The sequence below is a fragment of the Maniola jurtina genome, chromosome 15, assembly GCF_905333055.1.
Source record: "Maniola jurtina chromosome 15, ilManJurt1.1, whole genome shotgun sequence".
In the NCBI taxonomy this organism is placed as follows: domain Eukaryota; kingdom Metazoa; phylum Arthropoda; class Insecta; order Lepidoptera; family Nymphalidae; genus Maniola; species Maniola jurtina.
In genome coordinates, this window is record NC_060043.1 from 8762607 (window position 1) to 8778518 (window position 15912).

The following is a 15912-nucleotide window of genomic DNA, read 5'->3' on the forward strand; positions in this document are numbered from 1 at the left end:
TAACATAATAATTGTCATCAGTGCTAAAGGGGCTTAAGTTGTTAATATTTTCCAAAATATAATTTTTTTCTTAAATTAGAATTTAATTCATAAATCTACTTAAAAACATAAATCAAATAAAAGTGAAATATCTTTGCCATACTACATATAACACCTCAAATAATAACTATGTATGCTGATTCATTTTTATAACGCTCATTACTGAAAATAATGATTATTGATATTGGCCCTATTAGCACCAGGCCACAGAAATATACTTACACACAGTGATCATGATATATACCTACCACTTATGTATGTCAGCAATATATTAAATCATTACATTAAAATAATTAAATTCCTAAAGTTTTGTTTAAACACAACAAAAAGTGCTAGTTACTACGCAGGCAACCCGCAAAAAATGCAGGGATCTATCGAATTAATATTCACTATTTTTCTGAGGACAATACAAACAAAAGAATAATAAATAAGACAAATCTTAGTATAAAATAATTGCATCCAAATTAAAATTATTGTAAAATATTTATAAGTAAATTACTAAGTTAAAATATTGTTTTTTGTCTGTCTGTTTTTTTTAAATAGGTATTTTTAAATAATTTACGAGAGCCAAGAACACAATAATAATTTTTTCGGGACAGACATTTTTACTATTTATTCAGCTAAAAATAAAATAAATTCTAATTATTATGGAACTTTGAGATGGTTATGCAATAAAATAATTTCACTAGCTTAAGTAAATTGTCTACACCATCGATAGAGAAAAGTCATCCTTACCCGTAGAAAAGGTTGGAAGCACTTTCATCGGCATAGACTTCTTTACATGGAAAAGTATTTAATTTGCGTCGAAAAGACTTTCGCGCAAGAAAACACGGCGCAAATTTTGTTTGCGTGGGTGCATTTTTACAGTTTTTTCTCTACCGAATATGTCGAAAACTACTCGTAAGTAACTGTCTAGAATAAGAGATTCACCACGACCAAGCTGGTCTAAAGGGACCAAAATTCCATAGATCTGGAAGTCCTTCGTGTGCTTCGTCTTTAAAATCGCTTTCGGACCATTGGAATGGCTGGATCACATCCTTATTCAGTAGTTCTAATGACTCCTTCTCAGCTTCTTCCTGTTGGTGTTTCACTAGATCCCTTATTTCAAGACCATTTATCATAGGCACGTCATCGAATTGATCTGTGTAAATGGATGCTACATTTCCTTTGTTTATTTTGGTGATGTTAAGTTTCGTAGGTTCTGTGAAAGGGGGACTGGATATCGCAACGAAATCCAATGTATAATCACCAATAGTGCCTGGAACAAAAATAATATCATTAATAATTCGTATTTGTTAGACCAAATGATTAAAGACAATAGTTGTGTGAATATTCAGCTTAAGGATATATCTATACTTTTGCTATATGGTTAATTCAGGCGTAAGTCTGAATTCAGTATGTGTAAATGGCACTTATGTAGGCCTATCTACATAAGTGTCATTAGTTGTTTTTTTTTTTTAAATTATTAGTGATATATTTGGGACTGGCTCCAGGCTAGTTTTTCCAAAGCTCAAAAAGTTTAAAGTTACAAGGTCATCTACACTAAAAAGGTACACTTACCGCAAACAACTTTAGTGTCAATAATTCCATATGCCTTCTTATTATCTTGTACAATATCCCCGCGGTATCCTAGAGCAGACCACAATTTTGCTTTTTGCATGTTACAGATCCCAGCATCCTTGCAGTTGTTATCACTAGTCCTATTTACTGCAGTCAAGTTGTTCGATCTCATTAATTTGATTATGCTGTTAACACTTGTGGCGTTCTTGTAACCTCGTTGGAAGATAAGGGCTCTGGGTGATTCGGACTCTGAGAACAATTTTCCGTGTGCTTCTTCCATTTTTGTGACGTGTGTGATATTTGCTATATCCTGAAACAGAAAAAAGAAATCCTTTGAATTTATGTAGGTACAATATTAAGGATGAATTTTAAGAATTAGGTATGTGTTTAGGTAAAATAGAGCCTTATTTGAATTCGGTAAACTAAATAAAATTTCAGTCAAAATAATCGCGGGTGTGTTAATTATTTCCTTAGTCCTCCTGCATTGTATTTTGTAAAAATTGCCATGATTATTTTACTTTTTTATTAGCTTCCTTGACTGAAAAAGTTATACCTAATGTTGAAAATATATGGTTCATAGTGCACCAACACAAAAAAAAGTAAAGCAAACATAGACGATCAATTGGCAGCCTTATAGCTTTGATACGATCTGTGCCAGGCAACCATGTTGAAGAAAATAATAATATTATAATGACGAGTGAGAAAGACTACCTATGTGAGGTACGGAAATTATACTTACAACAAAAAACGGTAGACCGTAAGAAGCCCAGTATTTCTTCTCCATGAAAGCGTCCGAGATATCGGCGGAATGTGTCCTACCAGGGACTTGTTCGATCAACCAGAGAAGACCTTTTGCCCGCCCACTGCCCGCGCGATGGACTATTGTGTGTTTTATGTCACTGTAAAGGAAAATGCGAAAAACTAGAATTAATTTCTTTACATTTTTAGATTTTTAGATACGGCTTGGTTTTCATGTCAACAAACTTTTAGCCTTAAGTACCTTACCTAACTTACCCTAAATTTTAAGTTATAATTTTTCCAGATAAGGGATGACGATTACGTGGCCTAATGTCATACTCACAATAGTGACTCGATAGAGTGATAGTGGGTAGGTATGTAACTGAGTGAGTGATCTACCTTCCCAACTTTATATGAGTGATCTACCTTCCCTTTGTGCTTCTGCATTTGCTGCGGTTATTATTATATCATTCATCATATCACTATCATCATCATGATCAACCGATCACCAGCTTACTATTGAGTACGGGACTCCTTTCAGAACGAAAAGGGTGTAGGTCATAGTTTACTACGCTGGTCTAGTGCGAATTGGCAGAATTCACACACCTTTGAGAGCATTATGGATAACCATCAGGCATGTAGGTTTCCTCACAATGTTTTCATTCACCATTACAGCAAACAATATTTATTTGCTTAAAACGCACATAACTCTGAATAGTTAGAAGTGCGTGTCCGGGATCGAACCCCGACCTTCCGGATAGAAGTCAACGTCTTAACCACTAAGCTATTAGTTATCACCGCGTTATATCATTAACATGATAACACTCGTTATAATTAATATCTAAATAATCAAAAAAACTCGAACTGTGGTTAACCTGCTACCAGGAGTAAAAGACTTTTTGATGAAATCAAAATCGATCGAATCGACTTCATGATCAAAATCTGTTTGGCCATTTATTTACAAAAACACACCACCGAATATTATAAGACTGTAGATGCTCAATAGAAGTAGGAAGTACAAGAGTAAATTAAAAATTTATAACACCCCCGACAAGTGAAGGATACAGTAATAACTAGAAAAGAGCTGATAACTTTCAAACGGCTGAACCGATTTTCTTGAATTATGGCTAAGAACACTCTCGATCAAGCCACCTTTCAAACAAAAAAAAAAAACTAAATTAAAATCGGTTCATTAGTTTAGGAGCTACGATGCCACAGACAGATACACAGATACACACGTCAAACTTATAACACCCCTCTTTTTTGGTCGGGGGTTAAAAATCGGACACATCAAGATGGAGTACGTAGAAATTGTCACTATTTTATGCAATCTTGATGCAATCGTATAAACATCATAAATTAATATCAACGCTTGCGCAGTTCCAATGGATATTGAATGGCCTTTGTTTAGTTTGATATGCGCGCTCACGCATTCGTGCGCGTTTCTGTTATGACAACAGAAATGATTATTATGATTGATAACACGACGTTAACTTGCACTGTTGAAATGTTGACGCCGATTGGAGAGAAAGCTACTGATAATAATTTTAGAAAATTTCCGCTTATGGAATTGTGAATACACGTACCTAACTACTTTTATGATATATCTACGAAGAAACACAAGTCTACAGAGAAAAATAAAGTAATGATACTCACTTATTTACCATGCTCTCCGTAACAATTTCCTTCTTCTCGGTCTTTTGCACGATTTCTTCGTTAGAGTCCAAGAGTTGGTTAAACTTGTTATAGTCTACAACCAGCCACTGCTTGCAGCCGGTCCCGGAGTTGCTGCGAGCGATGGTGTGTCCCCAGCTGCTGACGTTGGAAGCGAGATGGTTGGCGGCTGTTATACGGGGTCCAAGTGGAACCTAGAATATAATTTATGGACGTTTTTATCTGCTTTTTAGGGTCTCAAAATTGGGGTGTCTGCTAATAGCATAGACTAATGGGCTTCAAACGATATTAATATACCTGCTCAGTTATATTGACATTTTTCCAGAGTTTGTCATTATAATTTCTTAGCGCAGTTCCGGCTATTGCTAGTCTATGGTTTTCTCCCCTCACTAAATAGAACTCGTCTTGACTTGTGATGGATCCTGGGTAACTGGCGAATTCCACCGAAGCTCCTGGCGCAGGTTTGGTGTCTCTTGATGTTCGATGATAGTTCAGTTTGTATTTCTTCAAGATCCGCGTCATTGATGAGTAGCTAGAAGAGAAAAACTTGTAAATACTTAAAATCGAGCAATATTTTGTTCGGTTTCAAGTGTTTTGAGGGATTCTTTTAAAACGATTTAAAGGAATCCCCCAAATCACAATTCCAACTATTTTAGACCCAGATTAAAATTGTACCCGATAAATAAAGAGAAAAACTTTTCAGATCTCTTAGAAGGTGGATGGATCTCTATGTGACTGCATTGTCCCATCTCATGTAAGATTTCAGTGAAATAAAAAAAAAGTCCTGAATCACTACTTGACTCATTAATACCCAAACTAAGGCCTTGGACCTAGGTCTTAGAAATTTTAGCTTTCTAGAAAGCTAAAATTTTGCACAAAGATTCCCTTTATAATGTCGATAAGGGTTTTATGAAATTCCCACGGGAGTGAAGTAGCGGATAATCGCTAGTATTCAAATAAAAACAGCAACTCTATGACTAATATTACCGCCAAAACATTTGCCTAAAACTATTGTTCTATTGTTCGCTTATCCTGTCTCACTCACCTTTCAGCCACATCCTGTGCCATAAACAACTTCTTAATTTCATTCCCATCTTCCGAAGTTTCATTCACAATCCTTAAGAAAGCGCTGGACAGTCCTGGCATAGTGGTAAATTCAGGATCTTCCACGGAGATGTTCAATTTGTGCTGTATTTCAACAACTTCTGCCACTGAGTTCAACCAATACAGATCGGATATGTCGGTTTCATATTCATTATTGCTGCGGACTACACCATGGTTCCATCCTGTGTATATTCCTCCGATTTGTGTGTAATGTAATGAAACCTGTTGGCAAAATTTGTGCACTTGATAAAATTCTAACACTGATGCTGTCTGGCAACGCATAGCGCTAGCTGCATAAAATTTTGCATAGAAGATTTTTTTTGAATTATTTAAATCGATTGTAAAGAACGACAAAATCGTTTCACTGTGGTAAAACAACGAATACACGCTGTATAACATAGACGAAAAGATTTTCGAAAATTCATCCCCTTAAATAGGGGATGAAAAATGAAAAGACGAACTTTTTCCATATTTGCATTTCTATGCAAATATGGAAGTTCGTTTTTTTAATTAAAGTTAGAAATATGGAAATTACTGGAGTTTGGACTTATTTTTACAAATAAATATCAAAAAACCGAGAAAAGGAAAGGAAAATTTATTCCTTATGCAGGTAAAATAAAAGATGTTTGTATAGGAAGTACATACTATATTTCTTTTTAGAAATTACAAACGTAGATTTTTAGAAGTCAGATCAGAGTTTTTGTGAATTCATCCCGTAAATTAAGGATCTTGAGAAATTCGGATGGTTCCTGAAATGTTGCCGATGGGAAATTCCATCGGGCACCGGCTGATAATTTTCTATTTCAATCGCTCAATTAATTGATTGTTTACGGTCTAAGGGCATTTCCTTTATGAACAAATCTAGGATAACTTGTAAATAAATAGATATATTTTATAGCCTGACTGAGTTGAAAGATTATGGTAAACTGTGTAAAGTATAATAATATAGTGTTAATTATACACTGTACGTTAGTAGGGAACCTGACTAATTCGAACTTAACCGGTTTTTCTGATTTTAAATTAACTAAGGACTTACGTGGTGCCAAAATGGGTCAGCAGCTCCTCGTTCAGCGGCGTAAGTCTTCCAAATGTTAACGGATTTATCTAAAGCATCTCTGAGTTTATCACATTGCTTCTCCAAGGGTTGGTCTTCGCATTTGGCTCGGATGGTGTTCTCCAAATGCGTATGAATCAGATACCAAGTTAGTGCGCCTTCTACTATCCCCGCTGCGTATGCTTGTATCTCATCAGGGTATGAACCATCGGTTTCTATTTCTAGGAGCGACCATCTACAAAAATAGTTTTTTTATTACGTAGTTGATAACGTTCTATAAGCTGTTATTATCACTGCCTCAGAGTATGTATGAAAGAGAGATCAGTCAGGTTAAGTCGGTAGGATAGGAACTGGGTGAAGCCAAATGAAACTGGAAAAGGGGGTGCAAAAAGCTTTAGGAAAAGCAGTGCGTTTATGCGTGTATGGTATACGCAATACCTAAACATTTAAAACATCCATCAATACAACTTAAAATTTTGATAAACTATTGAAAAAAAATACACCCTGGAAAATACTGTTTCAGGAGCGTTCATGCATCTTTAAAGCAATTCATCGTCGAAAAGAGATAACTCTTGGAAAAAATTTCCGATTGGAACTATTGCAAAGCTTTGAGAAGAAAGGCGGAACATTTTCTCGTTCCTGTTTCAAACAGTAATGAAGCATAAAAAAGTAACACGTGTTTAGATATTTCTATGTATCTATAAGCCCAAGTAACTTTGAAACTAAGTATTTTTTCCGAAATCTGGCAAACCACAGACGCTGGTTAGTTCCTATAACTTGAGTTCAAATGACATTTTTACTTAAATAATGTACTTCTTTAGTTAAACCGGTAATTTAAAATAGGAAACTTAAAACTAACAGCGGGCGTGGATCTTACGAATTTTGGAAGACTCTCTATTTAATAATTTCTAAGAAATATTTTATTTTAGACATGGGCATCATCCCAATCGGACGTCGCCGCCGCTTCAAGTCCGCTGAAAACTTGACGGTAAACTGGATCGTGTATGGCTACGTAAGAAATGAGTATTATTTTGTTAGTAAAGTAATCAAAGTAACTAACCCGGTAGTTTCGATGCCTTCTTTGAAGTAAGCTCGAGCCACTCCCCTCGCGATATCCTTCAGATCGTTGCTCTGGCCCCAGTATTCAATGCGATATCCGGTTTTCTCTGAATAGAACACAGTTGCTGCGTAGTTTCCGTCTTCCTGGATTCTTTAACAATTGAAAATTGTATTTAAATAACAAAGAGTAAAAATCCGGTTCAATTGCTACATAATTTATATTGTATACTTAGTACCGTCACAGTATGAATACATAATACTCGTATGTATAATTTATTTATTAGTTCTGTGAACGTTGTGAATTTAACCGGTTATAAAAATGCAAATCATAATATTATTATGTAAAAATCCCTCACGAAGTCCTAATATTTAAACAGGCAAAATGTAATATGTTGCATAATATGTTCCCTACTATTAAACAATGAACAAGTGTAAACTAAAAATTTATAACACCCCCGACAAGTAAGGTTAACAGTAACTAGAAAAGAGCTGATAACTTTCAAACGGCTGAACCGATTTTCTTTATAGCTAAGAAAACTCTCGATCAAGCCACCTTTCAAACAAAAAAAACTAAATTAAAATCGGTACATTAGTTTAGGAACTACGATGCCATAGACAGATACACAGATTCACACGCCAAACTTATAACACCCCTCTTTTTGGGTCGGGGGTTAAAAAAGTGACTATTTGACGTGTTTAGAAACCTCTAGCCAACTCTAGCACTTCGAATACGTTTTAGGAACAAATGAGCCTGCAAAAAGTTATGGACCCACTATGTTTTAATCTAAGGTTCCAATCATAGAAGTGAAATTCGTCCTACTATCCATTATAATTTTTCAATTCGCGACGTTATACGCCTAGCTCTACAAAATAATGTACCTACAGATGATTTATCGGTTTCGTTTTAAAATATTTAGTACTACCAGAAATTCTAAATCATAATATTCGGTCATAGCAATGAATCTCTAACGATATAAGAGCTTCCGGGCCCGTATAATATTTTTAATAAAACTTTAACTGGACGAATTCTATACATTTTAATAGGTACCTTTACTTAAAAACACAATAATACAAATTACATAATTATCTTGAGGTTGTTACGGTGATGAAAAAAAAAAATTTAAAGCACAAAATATAATATACCTACTTAATAACCATTTTACCGACCCTGACCCATGCAATAAAAGCAAACAATAATAATTTATTTGCTCAACTGTATGATATTCGAAAATAACTTTCATACGGTTTAGTTCATAGGCGTCATAAATGTCTGACCCTGCACATTCTTCTCAATATATGATTTCTCTCTGTATCGTTATATTCATTGCTGAAGGTCATGCCTTCTTTCATTAGGGAGTTTTCTGAGGGAAATAATGTGGTGGACCCCAAAACCGTTCCGCGTACGCCTCTATTGAGAGTATAATTTTCATTAGGACGTAGGTTTCAGTGATAGTAACTGGGATCGATGTTAAAATTTTATTTAAATGGCCATTTAGAGCACTTTACCAAGTAGGTATATTAATTAGAATACTATTATAAATTCAAAAAGATCGACAATGATCGACAATGGGCATTCGGAATAGATAAACATTATTAGGGAAGTATAAAGAAAGGGTTCGCATTGAATTTTAAAGAAACTTAAATTCATTTATCCATACGGGTAAAGACGTGGGTAAGAGCTATTAATTTATAAATTAATAAATTACCTTTCTATCTGTCCAACGAAGAGCGCTAAGATTGAAAGGACTCCAAGAAAACCCAAGATGTATGAGCTTATCTTTGTTTGCATCCAAGATGCGCCGACCACTTTCAAAATTTTACTCATTTTGCTTTTTTTATATCAAAGAATAAATAAATTTAATTATAATATGAAGAAGATGTTTAGGAATTTAATAATAATGAAGTGACAGTGCGTGTAGATGATTTTTTCCAATGGGAGAGCGATCATCAAAGATGTTGTATCGCCCGGTGTTCACGGTGCTCTTTGCTCTTCCAATGCGTTTTGCGTCGGCATTGGAGTATGTCTGCACGCTTTGGTGTATCTTCACACCCGATTTAAAACTTTTATCCGTCAACCCTGGAACAAAAGAAAAGTTATTTAGCATTCTACAAGGAATACAGTATATCATGTTTATACAAGGAACCATAAGCTTACTCTGTAATAATCATGGTGCAACGTGCAGCATGCGACATTTGACTGTTTTAGCGGATTATAGCAAATTAACTTATAGTTCCTTGCATATCATGGACTTCCGCAAAGTAACACCTGCTTGTAAAGTTGTATGACAACGGCAATCTGTATACTCTGGTATTTTATAGAATACCTAAGCATTCCATAGAATACCTAAAACATTCAGGCAATGTATAAAATATTTTTTATTTTATACTTTGCCTAGACGTCCTATACGATTCCCAAATAGCAATAGGAAATGTATTAAATTCGGGATGAAAAATGTATCGAGGTATGTAAATGTATTCGTATTGTCTATCTATCATCTAGTACTGCATAAGGGTCAAAAATGGTCCAGAACGAATTCTGAACATCCTGGCTCTACGCTTTCTTGTCTGTCTTGCCCCTATCGAGTGCTTTTTTAAAGCGCGAAGCCCGAAGCTCGTGAAGGAGGTCCTGAATGAAGCGAGCCTACGAGGTCAAGTACAGCGAAGGTAGTGGGGGAGATGGCGAGTGTATAGTTATACATAGTGTATGTATATATGTGTTTCGCAATTGAAAATACGTTCAAATGTTTATCGGTAAATATTTTTCCACTTGGCTTAGACGTCAATGCTTCGTCGTCACAATAGTTTTCGCCAAACATTGCGCATTTTAATTAATATTAAATAATAATTCTAATATTTTTTTATTAATGAGGAATGTGGATGCGCTTATAGTGAAACAATCAGACAAGATAATCTTAATATAATAGAGTCATCAAGAGAACGTTTTATTAAACGATAGTAAAACATGATTATAGGTAGTGCTCTAACTCAAGATAATTAAAACAAAAGCAATTTCTGATGTGATAGATAATAGTGTCCCGCACGTAACGTGTAATCAAAGTAGTTTAATGACAATTAATTAATTCGTTGTTAAGTACACATCTGCACGCGTATTACTCATGTTCCAAGAGTTACATAATTATTTTCTAATCATCTTTGATTGGGCATGTTTAATTCATACATTTGATCGTTTTTGAGAAATGGTTTGAATTCTCGCTTTACTAGCGAGCGGCGTGTATTGGATTCGCAAATAATAATAATACTAAACACGTTATATCATTACAAAAAATTATACCTATTTATAAGTAAATCCAAATATGTTTAATCTTTAAACACTTCTTGAATTTATCAATATTAAGGGCACACGCGTAAAAAACTGCAAACGTACTTTTTCTATTCACAAACAATGAAACACAGTCACTTAAAGGTAAAGTTTATTATTATTATACACTTTTATTTGTTTTTAATCGTTCCAGTGTTATATTCGCTTGTTCTCGCGTTTACAACTAACTGCTAAACAGTAGTGATATTTCGTTATCATAGTATCAATAAAAGATACTCTCGAGGATTGCGTCTCTTATCAATTAAATGTAACTAAAACAGGAATTAAATAAATTAGTATTACCTACTAGGTAGATACGTAGCCATTCAAACAATGTATTATTATATTAGACATCGATAAAACGCTTTACCTACGCCGTATCATATGAATAATTATTTTATATTTTATAAATAAAAATAAATCTTACGTAACACGCGCAATTTGCTTATTTACAACTAGATGATGGTCGCGACTTTGACACGTCAATGTAGGTGTCTAAAATCCCGAGGGAATTCTTTGATTTTCCGGGATAAAACAAGCCTATGTCCATCTCTTGGATGCAAGCTCTCTTTGTACATTTAGTTAAAAAGCGGTTAAACGGATGGATTTTTAAAAATCTCGTGAGAACTTTTTGATTTTCCGGGACCAAAAATAGTTCCTTCTCCGGGATGAAAGATACCACCAATCCACCACTCAAACGGATTGGTCGCAGACAGACACACTTGCACATTTATAATGTTAGTATGGATTCAAGAAACAATGAAAGGTTATTTTTTATTCACAATTATTGTTGTGCACCATACATTATTAACCTTAGAAATAAATAAGTAATTAGATAAGTATCACGTTAATTAGGTACGAATGGATGTTTTACTTGCTGATGACCACGATTTTGTCCGCGTTCGCTCTCCAAGTTCCATACGAACAAGTGTAAATTAAAAATTTTCAACACCCCCGACAAATCATTTTCAAATAAATAATTATGTATATGTCAATTGACAAATGACAGCTTGACATTTGTCAATTGACACTTGAATATTATGAACCTAAGGGTTATCTAACCTTCTTTTCTACAAGAAAACTAGAAAATAGCTGATAACTTTTAAACGGCTGAACCATTTTTTTTGGATTATAGCTAAGAACACTCTCGATCAAGCCACCTTTCAAACAAAAAAAAGTAAATTAAAATCGGTTCATTCGTTTAGGCGCTACGATGCCCCAGACAGATACACAGATACACAGATACACACGTCAAACTTATAACACCCCTCTTTTTGGGTCGGGGGTTAAAAATAACGACGATCCGTTGCTCTGAAAATTAACCACCAAACCAACAACAAACATACTTTGGCATTTAATGGATAGTGATTCAGATTTAAGTTTATCAAAAAAACCATTTTTAAATGTTCTTTTCATAAGACAATGTAGGTAATTCATTTTCTTAATTGGAGTCATTAATTTTATTGACACGTACGTCGTTCAAGATGGAAAAGTGATTATTTATGACTTCAAAAGTTTTTTTTTTCATCAAGATTCGTTTCATCTTAATTTTAAAAACTTTTGTTCGTTTAACCGAAAAAAATTATCATGTCAACATTTCGCTGAAAATGTTTCAATCATAATAATTTCAGAAATTATATAAGATTCATTTTCTATTTTTACAACAGTTAACTTATAAAACAAAGAAGAATACTTCAAAACCTACCTGTTTAGTACCTTCTGTATGTTACATTGAAACTAAGCATCTACTAACATAAAATATATCACAAAATTGACCTCTTATCTAATTTAATAAAAAAAAAAACAAACAGGATAAAATTATTTTCTATAAGCCCCGATTCACATTATCACGCTCGATATACTCTTTTCAGAGACCAAATTAGAGGACCGGTGTTAATGCGGCTGGTCTAGAGCAGACCTAACGTATGAACTAGCTCTATTCTGTAGTTTCGGATCCCGTGGCTGAAATCGTACACTACCTACGATTTGACACGTGTATAAGACAATCACCTAATAATAACTACCCTGTTACCAACTGAGGATATAAGGGTCTATACCATGAAAAATGGATACACAAGATTTTCATCGCTTTTCAGCTTCGACTTAAATTAAAATTCATTTGTAGAAGTTTGCCAACAAGACCCTGGTAGGTAGGGCATTGATTTGAATTTTGCACGCTATACATTGCGGGTTTGAAAAATACTGCAAAATAGGGCAATTTATTTATTAAGGTTACTGGCATTGGATTGTGTTTAGGTAGTATAATAATAAAACTAAGTTTTTGCTAGCGTTTTGGTCACACCCTGTATAAGCCATCCCTCTGAAATGATTTAAATGATTTTGGAAACAGATCTGAAAAGCATAAGATATCTAAACTTATAAGGTTAGATATTGCGAATAGGCAGACAAACGCGAATTGCATAATATACTACTTACTATTTATTTAGAGGGGAGATATCAACGGATCATCAAATAAATGTCTATCTACCTATATACTATTTATATTTAATATTATGAGAAACCTCAGTAATAGTATAAGACACTCGTATATGAGAAACATAAGGAATACTCCGTTTTTAATTAAGTACTAATATAAATGCGAATGTTTGTCTGTCTACCTGTCTGTCCGTCTATCATTCCGCGGCTAATTTTGTCAAAAATTGGTACAGAGATAGTTTGCATCCTGGAGAAGGATTTTTATTTAGATTTTTTTTTTAAAGATTTTTTAAGAGATATTTAAAAATAATCTAAATCCACATGGACAAATAGGTATGTACATAATAATCATTGATTATTATTTGGCTATTGGCCTCAAATCATTTTATTTATCTCAATTCTAAATATAACGTTATCTGCTTGAAATTATTATATTTATGCTAAAACAACAAATGTACGGGGAAGCAACAACAATCCTTGAAGTCTCTTTATTCTAACGTAAGCGTCAACTACTTCATCAAAAGAAGTAGGATATACCTATTACAACTAGCGACCCACCTCGGCTTCGCGCGGGTAACTTATTACAAAAAAAATTCTTAGGGATCTCTAATTTTTATAAAAATTAATATTGGCCTATGTCACTCAGGAATAATGTAGCTTTCTATTGGTGAAAGAATTTTCAAAATCGGTTCAGTAGTTCTAGAGATTACTTGTTACAATTAAACTAACAAACTTTACCTCTTTATAATATTAGTATAGATGTGCGTACATTACCGAGCATAAAGTAGGTACTACACTATAATAAATTAAAGAAATTCATGCAATGTGCTTCTATTATTATGATGAAAAATCAAAACAAATCCTGTTCTTAGGTCTAAGACGTGACTTATCACACGTTTTTGTATTACTGGTATGGTTAATGGTAGTAGAAAATATTTGAGCTACTCGTTTTGTTCAAATATTTATTCATCTACATAGTGACGCTAACAACTTCTGGAAATCTCGAATTTTTCACGAATTCTGATTATATTTCAATAAAATTATTTTCATGTTTTTATTTAGTGAGTACTAGGTTTACAGATATATCTACCAAGTAGTTTCCATTTCATATGGTATTAAAGTTATGGCACTGCGTGACCTAAGCCCGTACTTGACTAACGCTTATCCGTGACTTAAGTAGTGCACTTTCTTCTTCTTCTTCTTATTTTGTTTAATGGCTTTTAGTAGTAGTGCACTTTTACACCATGCCAAAATATACTATTCAAGTCACGAATAAGCGTTACGCAGGTTTAGGTCACACAAGCTTTAAAATAGTATACAAACACGGGACCTTTTTTTCTTTTTTAAATTATATAGACTAGCGCTTGGCTGCAATCAGACCTGCTAGCAAGTGATAATGCAGCCTAAGATGGAGCGCGCTTGCCTAGAAAAATAGCAATAGAACTTAGCAAATTGTACGGCTTTTAGCGCCCTACTGCGCTAACTCACGCTATGCAATAATAATGCCCAATATTATTTAACTAGCTGATACCCGCGACTTCGTTCGCGTGGGTGTAGGTTTTTAAAATTCCCGTGGGAACTATTTGATTTTCTGGGATAAAAAGTAGCCTCTGTGCTAATCCAGGGTCTCCATCTATCTCCATTCTTAATTTCAGCCCAATCCGTCCAGTAGTTTTTGCGTGATGGAGTAACAAACATACACACACACACACATACAAACTTTCTCCTTTATAATATTAGTGTGATTCAAATAATATTGTATTGACAATAGCTTTAGGCGCTTTGGCCTTAAGTGCAAGTGTACTGGCGCGAGTGCAAGATGCAACCTGAAGCGGTCTTTGTAAAGCTGATGCTAGGCGCCATGGCAACGAGGACGAGTAGGTTATTAGGTATCCAGTTGCAATCATCCTATTACACTTACTTATAGATAAAAATAAATCGTTCTATAAAGCCTAGATAACACACTCTATCAAAAAAATACACACATTCATATTGCACGGAAAACTTATTAGGTTGAGCTGTCCAATTTCATAAAAGAGACAGGCAATAAAAGCTGAAAATTTTGTTTACTTTCCGTGCTTTCAAACTTTCAAGTTGACTCGTTAATTCGTGCCCTACTTTTACACTAGTGCCATATCTAATTGGACTTTGAACTTTGAAGATGAAAACGATAGGTACAGGCTCTACCACAAAAAATATTGACATAAAGGCTTTACTCGACTCTTAGCTCAGATTTTCGCCGCGTCGGCAAGAAAATCACCTTCCAGCGAGACTCGCCTTACAGATAAGATAATATTAATCTGTACGGAACTTGAATATCGCTGTCGAGGGTGAAATATTGTACGTGAGACTCGACTAATTTTATACATTACAAGGAGATTCATATTCTTATTTTATAAAAGCGAATCATCTATCTTGATTTAAGATGCCTACCTTCTTGTTTCTTGTATTGAAATTGAATTAATTAATATACTTACTTAGTTATAATAATTATAATATTATAATATTATAATATTTTATTAATTATAATTATTCCTTCACGCAAAATTGATTGAATCGATTTGGCTGAAATTTGGAATGGAGATAGCTTATTCCCTAAATCAACATAATTTATATTATAGTTTTTAATCCCGACAGGATTTTCAAAAAAAAACCTAAGTACATATATCCACGCAGACGAAGTCGCAGGCGTCATTCATAAATTATAAGGTAGGTACGTAAGAGACCTACGTAAATGTAGGTAAGAAATACTTTATTCATGCAGACAAACACCGAGTCAGTAAATAAAATGAGACTTGAGCGTTTATATGGGGATACTGAAGTCTGAACAGCCTAAATAGTCGAATCTCGTTCATTCACCCTTACTCCATTTAAATCCATAGAAAGGAGCAATATTCAAACAGAAGTCCTAGACATACCTACTCAAAAT

The 15912-nt window shown here is 34.2% G+C and overlaps 1 protein-coding gene across 2 annotated transcripts in view; it reads right to left on the minus strand.

Annotated features, from left to right (window-relative positions):
* Positions 1-249: 249 nt before the first annotated feature.
* The window catches only part of LOC123872657 (putative phospholipase B-like lamina ancestor), a 37990-nt gene continuing 22327 nt past the window's right edge, over positions 250-15912 (minus strand). Inside the window, exons 1-10 of one of the 2 annotated variants that reach the window (XM_045917087.1) lie at positions 10521-10702; positions 8935-9305; positions 7230-7379; positions 6152-6404; positions 5057-5337; positions 4309-4543; positions 3994-4205; positions 2339-2498; positions 1600-1909; positions 250-1297 (exon numbers count right to left, since the gene is read on the minus strand). In XM_045917087.1, the coding sequence (XP_045773043.1) occupies positions 966-1297; positions 1600-1909; positions 2339-2498; positions 3994-4205; positions 4309-4543; positions 5057-5337; positions 6152-6404; positions 7230-7379; positions 8935-9053 (2052 nt within the window). In that variant the 5' untranslated portion in view covers positions 9054-9305; positions 10521-10702 and the 3' untranslated portion in view covers positions 250-965. Of the gene's footprint in view, positions 1298-1599; positions 1910-2338; positions 2499-3993; positions 4206-4308; positions 4544-5056; positions 5338-6151; positions 6405-7229; positions 7380-8934; positions 9306-10520; positions 10703-15912 lie in introns of those variants that run through there. The other variant, XM_045917086.1, reaches the window with a different exon arrangement.